Source organism: Urocampus carinirostris, chromosome 4, assembly GCF_059441175.1.
Source record: "Urocampus carinirostris isolate Australia breed hairy pipefish chromosome 4, RoL_Ucar_1.0, whole genome shotgun sequence".
In the NCBI taxonomy this organism is placed as follows: Eukaryota; Metazoa; Chordata; class Actinopteri; order Syngnathiformes; family Syngnathidae; genus Urocampus; species Urocampus carinirostris.
The window spans coordinates 43,999,672-44,015,879 of record NC_142352.1 but is presented as its reverse complement, the minus strand read 5'-3'; the positions used below and the strand labels follow the sequence as shown (position 1 = coordinate 44,015,879).

The window sequence follows — 16,208 nt, the reverse complement described above, 5'->3', positions numbered from 1 at the left end:
ATATATTGTAGACATTTATGCGTACACTTTTTTCTAAATATGGCAGGATCGGTCCTCTATATGCATGCTTTTGCCCAAAAAGTACAATTCAGCTTTCTTGATATTTCTCCCTAACAATATCTAACTGTTCTTGCTGTTATCTGGAATCAAGATAAAAATAGATTCGGGCTAACTCATATTTATCACAGCGAGGTTTTAAAGAAAACAGCCTCACTTATCTCATCTTCAACGCAAAAATAAGTTGTAAATCAGCCATGGAGAATAAGAGGAAAATGTTCAAGGTGTTAATACTTAAAAGATTCTGCATTGATTCGCCCTCATTATCCACACTCTGCCCAATCTAAGTTAAAGCTTTGTAGGCGCAACCGCTGTAGACAGAGCAAAATCAAGATGTGAGATGGCCTGCAGTCATGCTTATTAGTTGGCCTGATATGATATGCCACATCCCAGGTGGGAGCTGTCAAACTTTGGACAGGTTTGTGACTCAACAGAAATCCTTCCTATTTCACAGTGTCCTCTGTAATCACATCTGTGAATGCTATTGCACGGTGCCAGGTCTGAACAGTGTTGTTTTGAATTCAATTACATTTTTAAAGAACTGTTTTAATGCTATTCCATTCAAAAATGTAACAGTTTGATGTAATCCATCATTCCATGATCTGAACCGCTTATCCTCAGTAGAGCAGGGGGGAGTGAGCCTATCCCAGCTATCTTTGGGCAGTGGGAAGGGGATACACCGGACTGGTTGCCAGCCAGTCGCAATTTGGACAGTTTGGACCGGCCAATTCACCTGACATGTATGTTTTTGGAATGCGGGAGGAAACCGGAGTGCCCGGTGGAATCCCATGCAAGCACGGGGAGAACATGAAAACTCCGCACAAGAAGGCAGGTAATTGGATTTGAACCCATGACCTCAGAAGTGTGCCGCGTACGCGCTATAACCACTTCACTGCCGTGCCACCCGTTTGATGCAATCAAGGAATTCTCGAGGGTTGTTTCGAAATGAGATTTATCCTATAAATTAGTGGTCCCCAACCTTTGCTGTACCACAGACCGGTTTATTGTCTGACAATATTCTCACACACTGTCCCATTATTAACTTTAGTAATGACAATAGCAACAATAATACAAAATAAGCCTAAATCCACTGTGAAAATGTAGATTACATAGAAAAATGCTTTTTTATTTTATATCTTCACAGTATTTTATCTACAGTATCAATGATGAATGTTAGACTCTAACATAGAGAATGAGGAAAGCAGAAAGACGTACTGAATAATAAACAGTAAATCATGCATATGAGCACGACAAGGGATACAACTCTTTGATGCATGGATCAGATTTTAAATAATTGTAAATGTGTGTTGTTCTTCTTTTGTAAATTTTATTTTGGTATTATGTTCATTGTATTGAATGTGATGTCACACGTGATGTAGGCTATGAAGGGGTCTTTATTATCACTTGTCGAAATCGACCCTTTTCTCATGTCAGATACAAGAATATACTACTTACATTCAGTGCCATTGACAGCCATAGACGTCAACTATTTGAACAAGGCTGGTAGTGAACCAGTTAAACAATATACTTTGTCAGACAAAAGTTTAAGTGCATTCATGGACGCTGAACGCCTCTCGTTTGCAGACAGTTTGTCAGCTGCTCGGTGGGGATACAAATATTGAAAATGTCAGTGTGTCTCCTTTGCCCTGTTCGTCGGTCAACTTGTGTGTTTGCCCATCATCTTGTCTTCCATGTTGACAACACCCCTGTAAGTCATTGAACCTGCCGTAAGCGCTCACATCACGAGTGGGTGATTTCCCGACTTGCCCCTCTCTAAATGCAAATGTACCACAAAAGCCTAGCGACCATTCCGTGCATTTTCGGAGATGTTCGGTGTCATTAAATGACATCATAAAATCTGTTCGAAAAAGGACAAGAACCAAGTGCTTAGGTTTGGTCTTACTGGGGGCCAAATCTTAACATCCCCCCCCCAATCCACTTATTGACACCACTGCGACGAATTAAACACCATACATATACGCATATAACCTAAATCGCATATAAGCCAACACCCTGAAAACTGCATAAAACAGCCACATACTAAAATAAATAGAAAAAAACCGACCTCTGAAATCATATTAAGGGAACACTTAGCTGAGACACTCCATTTCCATTTGGCCTCTGGGCTTTAAACCATGGGAAATTATTATTCTCCTATTCTGGGTACTGTCCAAAAGGTTTCATTCCAGGCTTGGGTCGGGTTCAGGCTCGGGCTTAAGATCTTACCTCTAATATAAGCTGCCCCCCTGATTTGAGAGTTTATTTTATAAATATAAATTCAGCTTGGATGTGAGTATATACAGTAGGGAGAATATCTTCATGACTGGAAATCCACATAAGTTTTGTGGGGACAAAACAATGATTGCTCTATATTGGTGGTGATACGTAGGCTTTGTCCATGCCGACACTCCAGCTTGACAACAACAGTCCCAACTAAATTGTGCTACAATGTGTTCATGTTTTTTACTCACAATTTTCACATGTCCTCTCAAGGTACTTACAAGTCAGAAGAGAACCAACTTCTACTGAAGGTCTATCAAGTTAAAGGGCCCACAGCGCATTTCTACAGCAAGTTTAAGAATGACAACTGGGCAATGGATGGATATGTAAGACAAATATCTTTCTTTGTAAAAAAAATAAAAAAGGCCCCACAAACTGAATTAAAGCATTACTGCTAAAATCCACCTTTCACCCTAAACCTTTTCAACAAGGGATCAGTCCACACATTTAGTGTGCAACTTTTGATTTTCACCAAGTGCATTAAGATTCCCGACATTTCTTATGCCTCTTAAAGTATGCAAACTAGCTACAATGGTGTACAATGAAGTCCAATTATCTTTTCAAAGAGAGATTTCAATGGTTTACTAGAAAGTCTTGTGATCTTTTTGAAAGCAAGATCAATTCTGTATAATGTGAAACTACATTATACATATGGCCGAATACCAACAGTTGGTATTGGCATCAAAAATGGCCTCTTGTAGAATTAACAATCACCAGCCTGAAATTAGAGGAAACTTAACTTTTTTTTTTATTAACTTATTGCTAAAGATATATTAAAATAGTTGTTTTTTTTGTTTTAAATGTTAAGGTATCCATTTAAAGTATCAGTCTTTTTTTGGACAGGAAAGAAGATATATAGTTTTGGTGTCTGTGTCAAGAGTTGAGTATCAGAATTGATCTGATCAAATGTGGCATCAAACATCCCAATAAAGCGTAGCTTAAAAATAATTTTTGCCTTACCTCACGCAAAGGAACTTTTTATAATGTGTATTAATTGGCTCATTTCTGACTATGATGTTTCTGTCATATTAAATAAATGTTTTTGTTTGTTAACTATTGAAATTGATCCTTAAGAGTTGAATCAACTGCTATTCAAAGATGTATAACTTTCTAGAACTATCTCGACTAAATGAGGCATTGCTTTTGTAATATAATTCAAAAATTCATTTTGGGGAAATAATCTTTTTTCATTCTCCTGAAAAAAAATAGATAGAATACTACTTTTTTTAAACATGACAGCAAAGATGATAACATTGGAGTCAAAATAAAAGACATGTAATGGAATTAGGATGTGTTTCTACCTAGAGAGACTTTTACTGTGTTTTTTTTTTCCTAGAGACAACTAAAAGTGAAACATTACTGCTCACCTCTTGCCAGTCCAATAAAACTTTATTAAGGCTGCTGGATCATGATGTTTTATTCTGGTTCATTCAGTCCAGTAAAAGTGAGATATAGTGAGTCTAATGAGTAATGCAATATATTTCTGTTTGAGGAAAAATAACTTGCAACACAATGCACCTTAAACATATTTAAGTTGAATGAGAAAAAAAGATAATATTCATGTTGTATTTCTCATTTCATGTAGTACATCTCAAAGGGTAAATTCATGCCTGTGCATTGCAGTATGATGAAGACCACATCATAAAACATTAAACGTCTGGAATGCTTAATGCATTTCTTACTGCTATAGTCACTTTCCTGATCAGTGTTTTTGTTTGGATGCGTTTACATAATGTGCTTTTGATCACCCTCTTATGTTCTTACTTCAGGTGACTGCGGAATCAGACCAGAAGACATTTGTCTACCAAGGGCACATTCACAACAAAGACTTTGGTAAATTCCATCTGACGAGGCAAGGTAGGAAAAAACATTGTTGCAGTAAACTTGGCAGAAAAGGTGTCCTTTGCTGTACACTTAGGTAGTATGTATCTTTGACACCGGGTGGTATTGTACAAACGTGGAATATAGAAATCCAGGCTGACTGTCAAAGTTCGGCTTGATCTATTCCGGCTAGTGCATTTGGCTTAATCGGTTGCACGTGAAAAGGCGCGGCCATGTCAAGCAACATTAGACAATTGGGTGTTCTCGGCATCTTCAAAATGAACCCCAGGGTTGATTCTGGAAAAATTGAAGTGTCGCCCATTGTCTTTTACAGCTACCAACAACTTATTGTGGAATTTAATGAAAATGTGAAAGAAATTTTAAGAAGTTAATATTACAAGACCACTGTTTTTAGGGAGAAGGAGAAAGCCTTGCACTTTTGTGCAGTGGTTTAACTAAGGTAAATAGTTTAAGTTAAGTGTATTCAGTGGTTCAGTGATATTTTCTCTGCATGCCACAGGTTTGATTACTGGCCAATGCTTCTAAGACAAGCTTTTGTCCGTTTATCCTTTAATTCTTTTTTTTTATTTCATTTTCTATTTTAGGTCTTTACATGTTTTTCCTGGAGTCCCGCGTCTAATTTATTTGTAAACGATGTTCACTATGTTGTCATCAATGACCATTAAGACAACTCTAATTTTAACACTTGTTCATTTTATGATTTTATTTTGTTTTGTTTCATTGATCATTAACAAAGGGAAAACGTCTCTCTCTCTTTGACGAGGGAGTTCGACCTATGTATATACTATATTACCGTTGTCAAAGACTTCATCTTTGCAAGTTTTTGTTTCACCTTTTAAAAATTCGAACACGGGGATAATGTACATATTCAGCAAACCTCAGGCAATTTGACAAGCATTCTTACTTGGCATAACCGTAAAACACACTGCCTGCCAAAATAAAAAAATACTAGATGAGATATAATTTAACTTGACTTGACTTGATATGTATTTGTTTTTAAGTTTTTATGCAAGGTATCAAGAGAGTCCATGGTAACGTAATAAACCCATTACTACACGATTTACAGTAGATTTGCCAGATATATCTCTGAGGATAATCTTAGCCTGGTTCTTAGCCTGGTCTGGAACAGGCTAGCTGTAGAGAATAAATCACCACAGTAACTTGTCAGCACTGAATTTAAACTGCTTTTATGCAACCAACTTAAGGCAAAATTCAACCAAGGTAATAAATATAACCCGGCTTAATCACTTATATTGCTTTTGCGCAATTCCCCTCAGGCCCCGTAACCACGGCGATCGACCCATCCAACCCTTATACGAACAGCAGCTCTGTGGCAGCAGCCATCTTGGTTCCTTTCTTCGCCCTCATTCTGTCAGGATTTGCCTTCTACCTCTACAAGCACAGGTAGGAAGCAGCCAAGCTTTAAACTGGACCCTTGCTTCATCAAAGTGTGAATTTATTCTAAGGGAGGATAATGGAAATAAAAGTAACAACAATGTAAAGTTGCTTCACACTACAAAACGCACAAAGGTGGTTATCACTTCTCGGTGCATTAATATTCCCCTAATTGTTTTGTCTAATTTAGGAAGCAGTTTTCATACATTTTCCGGGAATAAGCTGCTACACTACAAACACGTGTGCACTGTGATCTCTTCAGCCTGCTTGTTAATTACTGTGTGTATAGGTCTTTGTCTGAGAAAGTGACATTGCTTGATGTATAAGCGCTCCTCACATCAGCTCTGAAAGTAAGTGTGGTGAATCACTCAAGGATGTGAAACAAAAATGCCTGGCTCTCTTGAGAAATAACTATTATTGTCATTATTATAATAAGTAGCTTAATGCAATGGGGTTAGCATACTTTTGCAACCCAGACTTAACATTCTATAACAGTCAATTGGCTTTTTAATGTAAGAAAAATACATTTTAAAGTCTCACATTTGACTTGAATGACTTTTGAGATTGGTTTGTCAATTAAAATCTATGATCTGCACACAAATTTGTTAGATCATTTTTTAAAATAGTGAATCCCAACTGGTCTGACTTCACCATTCCATCCTAATGACAAGCTGCAACCCAAATGGAGTAAAATGCCAATTTCTTAAATACATTAAATTCAATTATTGTGCAGTTTAAAGTAGAGATAGTTGAATAACATTTTGAGGATCTATTATAATGGGCAGATAAAAGGGAAACAAAATGAACAAAAACAAAACAAAATGAGATGTGGTCCCTCTCAAAAAAAGTGTGACAGAGACAATTGACTGAAAAGTAAGATCAGGACAAGCAGGGCATTATCACGATCTACAGTTAAGGAGTGTAATTTTATCTTTTCTCAGCCTTATTTGCCAAGGTAGAGACCCACGACCAACTTTTGTGTCCTGACCCACAAGTTAAGAAACACTGCTTTAAAGACAATACTGCCTGTCTTGATATACCAGTAGGTGTGCGGAGAAACTATTACTTTGGTAAATACTTAGAAATCCCACAATTCTTGCATTTTTAATGAGTTTCCAAGTCACATAATGCTCCTCTGGACCTCATTAGAATTTTCGCAAACCAAAAAATTGCACGTCAACAACTGCTTGGTTCCTCAATTATCATCATAGTGATATTAAATACAATAGCTTATTTGGCTCAAGTATTCATTCAATATGCGGTGTTGTAGAAAAAAGCATTGGCTGGCAAGTTATAGTTCAAACTGCCAATATCACAATAGGTCGATGTAGTGATATTCACACTGGCTTCTCTACCAGATAATGTCCACACATTATAATGAAAAAATGTTTTGTTTTGTGGTCAAATCATTTACCTTGTTTCATATAAAGCATAATTTCATATAGTTCTAATGTATTTATTTACATCTTATTTTAATTGGTTTAGTAGGAAAAGGTAGATATTTTTTAATGAGCTTATTATCTGCAGATAATAAGCAAAAAGGCTAAATTACCACTCGGTAAAAAGCAAAAAAATTACTAGTAGCACTGCAGAAATGAATCTGATATGTAGTTTAACAAGATCCAAACCAATATTGCTAAATAATCTACAATTGGAATAATGTTGTTTTTCTTTTATCTGTGTGTTATCAGTGTCACCGTCATTCGGCTGTGTTTTTTTCATGAGGAAATGATGTAATCGCTGTCATGTTTATATTAAGCAGTCATTAATGTTGTTGTTCATTTGTTTTTGTTAAGTGTAATATTTTTTTCTGTCAATATCAACCCTTTTAGTATCATTTCATATATATATATATATATATATATATATATATATATATATATATATATATATAAACACATCAAACACATTTTACAAAAAATGTAGAAGTATTTTAAGCATGATAACTAAGTTATTTTTGAATATTTTTTACTTTTACTGACTCAAAATGTTCCGCGTAATCACAGCTATCCATTCAAACAAGTGAGTTTCTAATTCTATTCCATTTCGGCAAAGAGCTCCTCATCTAAACGCTGGTTCCGGGCCACTAATCCTGGGTTTTGCAAAAACGTAGGGCCAGGCATGGGACCTCGTGCAGGGACATCATACAAACACAATGATATTATACAGACACGTCTTTGCTTCTAAAGAATCTGACAGCCCGCCGGCGATGTCCAAGATATTGTGTATATGTACAAAATTTTAAAGATAACACTTTATTTTTGAAAAATAACTCAGTTATGTTTGCAGGTCTTTACCAAGCGCTACTAATCACACAGCCTTTCACGGGCGTATCGAGGCTGAATCACGGCCAGAAATTTCTACCCGTGAAGCAGACGCTGTTGGACGCTTTGAGATCGCGATACAGACGAGATACAGTCGCGCTTTACACGCGGCAAGAAATTCACACGCGGTTGGCCGCGCGAAAAAGTTTTGCGCTGCTCAAAACTTTAGACCACGGGTAACCGCGGGCGGCACACGTGGTACACACGAGGTAATGACGCGGTAAAGACGCGGAACGACGTGCTACGGCCGCGGCCAGGGCGTGGTTACACGCGGGTAGGGCGCGAAATTTTAGCGGGTAATCGCGGGTGGACCACGGTCATAGCACGTTTGTTTTGCGCCTGTATCGCGGTGTTATCACGTGAATTAGCGTGTGTAACGCGTGTGACGGTCAAACGCCTTTCTCTGCGTATATACAGCGTGATTTGCCGAGCACACGTTAGTTGTGCTCGAGACGTCAAGGGGTGAACATGGATCCCCGTCACCGTAGTGACCTCGTCTTAATCCATTTTTATTTCTTGACATTTCTTTTCATTTCATAACAAGATAATAAAATAAAAATGAAAAACTATTACAATAATAACATATTGGCTTCTTCTTCGGTGCCATAGCTTGAAATCTTGATCTTCACGGGACTGTGTCTTGAGCGGTTATGATTTCTACAGCCCGGCTCGGCAGCTTTTAAACCCGTTGTCCACACGCGGAAAGGACGTGGAACTGACGCGATGAGGAAGCGGAACAGTCGCCGGCGTCTGTTTTGGGGCATACCACGGATAGACAGCGGGTTAGCCAATTTTGCGCATTTTCTACCGCGGGCAACCACAGGCAAAAAAAAAATCGCAAAATTTTACCCGCGATACAGACGCAAACGGCTGTGTGATCGGGCCCTAACATCCAGAGCACTAATAGTTGTAAAAGAATGCATCGTTTCAGAACCTAATGCAAAATGGCAAATTTATTTGCGAGCTTCTGGCTGTACCGAGTGGTAATGGAGTATAAATGCTATCAATATTGAAATGTGGCATGAATATGTTTGTACAAGCTTAAATAAAGCAATCAATGTGGTAATTATGGAAAATTCATTTTTGCACATTCGGTTTTTAATCTTTTTTAAATTTATAAGTACAATGGGTGTTAATGGTACAATAATTGTAGATTATTTTTGTTTCAGTATCAAAGTTATTATCTCATTGCTGCAATGCCTCAGCATGGCCAGCAGTTAACATTTTGAAATTCAGGACATTTTAGACACCCCATAGAAATGTTATTTTTAGGATTATTTGTCTTTGATTTAACATTTTTGGGCGGAAATGATGGTGTATGACAGGAAGTTTATTTTTTAACTGGCATGTTGTTTTAGTGGTTGACTAAGCCCATTTGAACTGTACTTGCAAAATAATTATCACCTGGTTATAACATACTAACGAGATTGTAGCAACATGATAAGTTATTTTAGAAATTAATGTCAAAATGGTCGCCCTTTGTGCTAAAAAGTAACAAAAAGCAGCCCTCAGTTTAAAAAGGGTGGTGAACAAAATGGGTGTTATACAATACAAACTCCGGATACTCAAACTTACCAAAATGCACAAATATGTCTTCCCATTTTTTACTCCGCCTTTTTTTTTTTTTTTTTTTGCGACCAATTATGTCAGCTCCCTTTATGTGAGGCTCAGGTTATGTGAAATAAAATGCTAATTCCTCAACCTATGAGTATTAACTCCAGCCCCCCCCCAAAATGGTTTATGATATACTACATGTATTTTTACTTATCATTTGAATCAATATTATATTTTTTATGAATAATGTTTTTTTTAACATTGGGAGGTGTTAATAATACACACTGGCCCTTTAAAGAATGTATTTCTAAATCTGCCTTAAATATTTTGATTTAAATATATTGAAAATAGATTTAAAAAATGCTTTCCAAAATGAGGAAAATACAAGTTGAAACACTCGCATTGAACTGTGAAACCATTTTTTGGGTGGCATTTCCCTTTTTGGCAAGGTCATTGGCACATGAGTGTATGTAGATCCCAAATGAAAACATAACCACCCACGCTTTGCTCGCGGGTGATTAAGATCTCACCTGTACAATTTTTTTTTTTTAATAAATAATGGTAAGTGATGAAAAAAAGAGTGCTGTGATGTGTGTCAGTTGTGTATAAAAAAAACTAAAACTAAAGAAAAAAAATATGTGAAATCTGCCCAAAAAAACCTGTCCTACTTGTTTCGCCAGCGTGTCCGTTTGCATTCAACCTCTTGTGTACCTCTAGAAGAAGCTTACATTTCATTAAAGTGTGTAAAAAAACAAAAAAACGAACAATGGAATATGTAAAAGCTGAAGAAAATCTGGGTACCACCATAAGGAGCATACATGTCTTTAGTTCAGGGGTGTACAACAAGGTGCCCACGGGTAGCAGGTTGCCCCCAAAGGACAGCTGAGGTGCCTGTGAACCTGTTCTGAAAATAGTTCAGTTGTGCCGGGTTATTGTGATTTTCTAGTCAAATGGTTTATTGCGTGGTTGACTGAATCTGACTCTACTGCCAATACTTAACTTGGTGATAACAATAGTGATAACATAGTAATAACATAAGATGTTATTTTAGACATGCATGTCAAACTGGTAGCCCTTTGCGCTAATTAGTAAAATAAAGTAAACCTCAGCTTGATAAATGTTAGAGACCCCTACATTAGTTGCACTCAAATGCGTATACATTTTAGCCGTTTGAGCTGTGCCATGTTCCTTCACGCGCTGCTTATGTTAAAGCTGCTGGTTGTATGCAGGACATTGTCTGCTGACACAGATGACAATGAAAGACCAAAAGACACCTGGGGTCCTGGCGGCAGGTAAGAATGACGCCTGCCATTGACTTGGTTTCCTTGGCAACCGAGGCTCCTCCTGCTGCCACATGCTCCGCCAACCTCGCCATCGCTTGTTTGCAGATTTATGTCATGCTTTGGAGTATGGCTGCACATTGCGGGGAGCATTGATGCTATGTGATGCACCATCAACAAATTAAATCTGTGACTGGAATCAAATTGATTGCGAGATGGGAAAATCCAGTTTTGTTTGACGCTGTTGTGCAGCCCTACTGTGTTCGAATTGCAATCATGAAGCTGGAAAAGTTGTCTCCTATTTCATTGTCATTACTTTGTCAGCATGATGTCATCGGGAATAAATACTGCTATATTTTATTTAAGTAATCCCATCATTATAATCACTTTGCTCTTGATTTTTATGTTGCAAGGCAAAAGTATTTTATTTAGAACTAGAGGTAATGAAATATTTTACCAATTATGTTGTATTAAATCAGTTATGTCCAAAATACAGCACTTATGGCCCAACAACCATTGTTTCATTTGCACCCAGCTTATAATAGTTGTCATGTGAAAAAAATATATCTCCCAAATGTGTTTTTGTGTGTACATTTTCTAAACATGGGGTGTGAAACAGGTGGAAAGTCCAAAAAAAAAAAAAAATCCCCAGGCCAAAGGCCAGACTAATCGAATGTTGACATATTTAAATATGAAGCATATAGTCTGGTTAACCTATATAAACTTACTGAAATCTAACAAATATATTACAATATGATTAGATGAATAAACTAATTGTTTTATAGCTCTGTCAGTATTCTTTAATTTTCGAAAATAACAAGTTTACGTGATACAAAAATCCCCATTGGATGAAAATTAAATAAAAGGAACCACTATTAATCAGGCACCATCAGTTACAATTGTTCAATAAATCTGTCAATATGAAATTGATTGTGACTTTCATTTATGACACATATTTATCAAGTTCATTTTTAGTGGAGTAATAATGTTTTTCAGCCTCCTGGGGAAAAAAAAAAATTGTTATAAGTATTTTCCACAAGATATGATGCTATACTAAAAGAATGTAATTTGCTCCAGTTTGGCAATGTAAATTATACACTGCATACCTTTTTAAATCATCCAAATACAGTAATGACCTGTTTTTTCATGGGGGTTGATTTCTAAAAAGGTCCCGCGATAGCAAAAACCTGCTAATTTGGGACCTTGATTTATTTATTTTCATTTGTGAAATACTTAATTATACATTGTATACAAATTCACAATTTACAAAATATGCAAGTTCTGTTTTAGTAACAAGATGCATCAAATGCCTTATAATCCTATCAGAATAACGAAAAGTTATCTTTAAAAACTAAAAGAAGTGAATATGGATGTTTTAAGAAGTTACAGTTATTAAAAAAATAAGTGGCCCTTGTATCATACAATTTTGGGAGGTGACACACAGAGGAAAAATTCGATTACTGCAGTTTAGTAAAAGAATAAAAAATACAATTGAAAACATTGTTAGTTTTGACTGTTTTGGGATCTTTTCAGTTCACGGGAGTTGTTCTTTAACTATAGTATAAAAAAATATTACATTTTTTAGAATGTTCTTTGCGCTCAAATTTGAAATATTGTATTTTATTATTATTTTATGTTCTCGACTGCATTATGAACGTGACCAATCAGGATGCAGCCTAGTTGATAGGTTTATTTTTAGCAATCATCCTCGTTTACATGATTTTTTAAAAAACGATTTCATCCATTTTTTTAACCTTTTGATCCAAATGCTTCTTTTTTATTGCTCATCTCAGCATCAGTTTGAATGTTGTGAGATAATACGCGACGCACTTCACATCTGCCGGAAGCTCTCTATTGCCGGCCATTGCTTGTTTGCATGCTAAAACAATCGTCCGTATCGCCGAGCCAACACAAACAATATTGTTGCATTACAGTCTAGTCTAGTGTTTTATCATTGCATTTTACAGCAAGGCTTTTTAATGAAAGCCGAAAGTGAGAGAGTGTCCCCTGCAGTTTGTCCTGCTTTGGCCTGTCTGCCTGCGCAGACCTTATAATACTGTCAAAGCAATTACATGTGCTGTTTTTCATCCGAGTGATAAAATTAAAGTATTGCGCACAGAGCCACAAACACAAGCTAATGCAGTGAGTTGAACTACTGCCATGCAGGGGAGTCTTTGTTGTGTGGTTTTGTGCGTGAGCACTTTTGTATAGTAAAGGCTTTAGCCCATAAGGTAGGCATTGTGGCTCCCAGGGGTTGGATTTTACCAGAGCACGCTCACAAACACACACACAGCCGCACACAACACTAACGCAGGCACTAGCTTAATGAGATCAGAGCCAAAGTGTGTTTCAGCTGCAGAATCCTCATACAATGCGGACAAAATTTTAGGTAGCTTTCTTTTAAAGAAGGGGAAAAAACACAATGGTCAGTGAAATCATTTGAAACTGGTAAAATGACAGTTTACCAAAATACACTTTGCGACACAAAGCTTGTGGAAAGTGGAGCAAGTCAGGTCTAAGCAAAGTTTACAAAGAATAGACCATTGCCTACTATGTAACACAGAGAGGAGGCTAAAGGGCTGTTTTCTTCAATTGTATTCATTACAACGTGGCACTGTAACGGAGAATTGGGAATTAAATAAGCCAAAATAACGTTGCACAACGATTGACCGATCACGCGCACCCTGAAGATAAAAAAAAAGAGTGTCAACATAGTAACGTGAATAAATATACTGTGATAATGAGATCAAATCGAATGCCTTTTCCCATGTCATTAACAGGGCTCTCACTGCCACAATTCGGGTTAGATTCCCGTTGCCAGCAATTTTGAGCAATAGTGGTCAGCGGTATTTGTCGACTGTTTAAACATGGCTAATATACCACTGTAAAAACTTTTCAAGTTAAAAAAAGTTAAAGTTAGAAAATAGTGTATGAACAAAAACAAGGGCAACTTTATTTTCTGAGTGTGCGGCCCGATACCAAACGACCTTGAACCAGTCCCCAACCACTGAATTATTAATTTGCCAAAGATAGCGTAACCACACTTTGTTTTCTGATTCACAGAACCCGCCCCAAGGTCCAGTTCAACGGCTACGTGGGCCACGAAAGCACTAACGGCCAAGCGTCGTTTGAAAACCCCATGTATGATACCAACATGAAGCCCACCGAAGCGAAAGCTGTTCGATTCGACACTACGCTTAATACAGTATGCACTGTGGTATAGTCCAGCACAGTTGGGCGTTGCTTTTGGGTGGCACAAAAGTGGCGCGGTCCAATTGAGCTGCCCGTGAGCCTTACGACTGGCATTCAACATGTGGAGCAGTTTGTGTCGTGGCATACTCGGCACAGCGATGTGCCTCTGCCTCTGCGTCATGTCAACCTCAGCCACCTCCCGTTGGTCAAATTAGACAGTGATGTCATTAAAAAGTCGTTTCACGATTTAAGACATGAAGGGTAATCAGACGGCTGAAGAAGTCTGACTTGGAAGTGTCTGAACCGCACCGATGGCCTTCTGATACCTTTCCTTCCACACTGATGGATGGTTGCCCCGATCTAATTCTGCAACCCTGTGCCAAAAATACTCTCGTGTATGCACGGCGTTAAAAGGCTTCCTGGCTACAGTGCTGCAGGCCAGACGTGTTTGACTGATGTGAGGCTGAACCCACAGGAGAACCGATATTTTCCCTCTTCCACCTCTCTGGGCTTAAAGTCCTTATTAGGTGCTTCATACATGTCAACTCAAATGGCGCAGGACAAACTCCCCCATTGGGCATTAGGATGGGTTTGTCAGGAATTTCCAAAGGGGTTTTGAAAGTGTTTTGGGGTATTCGTTTTTGACAGAATAGAACCATCAGTACATTCAGCAAATAAAGTTAATTATATTAAAGTTGAACACTGCAAAAAATAAATCCTTGCACCATCAAAAGAAAATTATTTATAATATTATTTTGGTCATTTTACTATCTATATTTTTTTCGATAGAAAGGAAAAACGTAAACTCTGACATCAGGGTTCGTATAGGTGCTTGAAATCCCTTATTTTAATGTTGTGTTGTCAAGGTTTGAAAAGTGCTTGAATTTTTGGTAAAATACTTGTAAATGCTTTAAATTGTGGCCATGTTTCTTGTCAGTTTGAATGAAAATGAAGTGTATCAATGCAAGGATTGCATATAGTTATGAACATTGATTATGGCCCACGCAAAAAAGATAATAATTCAGTTTTATTTTTAAATTAATTTTGGGCGATTGCCGCAATCTTATATTCTGTAGGTCCTATCATATACCTTGCTTAATCTACAGAAATGTGTTTCCTTATGCAAATTTCGAGAAGTACCTTCTCACTCAGTGCCCTACAATTGACAGAAAACCCATCCAAAGTGTACTCCACCTTTTGCTCTGGGGTAGTTTGACTAGCTGTATAAATCCCGATAAAAGTTCCAAAGAGCATCAACTCTCCCCAAGTGGCTGTCAGACTACGTTGAATCAGAAATCCAATAATTGAGACATAATCCACCGTTGTGGGTTTCCATAGAGCTGTCAAACACAATCAAATAGTCCGAGTGTCATACTTGGACTGGACAGTATTGCGTGCTTTGCTGACTGCACAAGGGGGAGACCTGGAGGCAATGTACTGTCAGGTTCGCCGACCCAGGAAATGTCCTCGAATCTCTGACGGATGAGAATATCAGCTAGGTGACATTTTGCACCAGCCAACTACAAAGTCAAAGCAGAAGAACTCACCAAGAGGAAATTACCTAAATGGACGGAGGCAGTTCTCTGTTGGAAACGAGAGACAAGGACATGTTGCTGAAAAAACAGAGGCAAATTGTCTCTTCTGGCATTTTTCTTCAGTGAAGATATTTGCGAACAGACTTATGTTCAAAACCCAGTGGCCCAATGGGACTTCCCAATTTGCTGCTGGGGACCCCCACCCCTCCCACCTGTTAACTTTATATAGACTCTCAAATCGCACAATTTTGCACTAGTGTGTTTTATGACTGGGTTATACAAATAATAATTTTGGGGTCTAAAATGGTTTTGGGAATCCTTCAAATTAAGAGAATTTCATTCAAAGCTTATATCTTTAAAGAAAGAGAATAGCTAAATACAGGGTTACAGAGTGTTTGTATATACACATTGATATCTCATGCCCAAGCCCGCAAAAGGTGTGAGCATATGCTGCCCCTGTGGTTTTTCTTGTTGTTCCAACATTCCAACCCACCCAGAAACACATTTTCCTGTGGACCTCCCATGTCGTAACGGCACAATGTTGCGTTAATGACCATGTCTGTTTCTAAAAGCTCCCACTGAACACTGATGTTACTCTAATGCTCACCAAAATAGCACACAGTGATGACACAACACACTTCATTAAAAAGTAGTTGACAGTGGAAGTTTTCAGAAACAACCCAAGTCTTTAAAAAGATGTGTTTAATGCTCCACCACTTGCACTTTCATGCACTGCCCGTTTCATTTCT

At 37.7% G+C, this 16,208-nt stretch overlaps 1 protein-coding gene across 1 annotated transcript in view; it reads left to right on the top strand.

Moving 5' to 3' along the window:
* LOC148367660 (CUB and sushi domain-containing protein 1-like) overlaps window positions 1-14,624 on the top strand; it is a 654,387-nt gene extending 639,763 nt beyond the window's left edge. Inside the window, exons 71-75 of the mRNA XM_088334675.1 lie at window positions 2,551-2,663; window positions 4,107-4,194; window positions 5,457-5,583; window positions 10,682-10,744; window positions 13,796-14,624. Of these exons, the coding sequence (XP_088190801.1) occupies window positions 2,551-2,663; window positions 4,107-4,194; window positions 5,457-5,583; window positions 10,682-10,744; window positions 13,796-13,955 (551 nt within the window). The 3' untranslated portion in view covers window positions 13,956-14,624. The remainder of the gene's footprint in view (window positions 1-2,550; window positions 2,664-4,106; window positions 4,195-5,456; window positions 5,584-10,681; window positions 10,745-13,795) is intronic.
* Window positions 14,625-16,208: the final 1,584 nt, after the last annotated feature.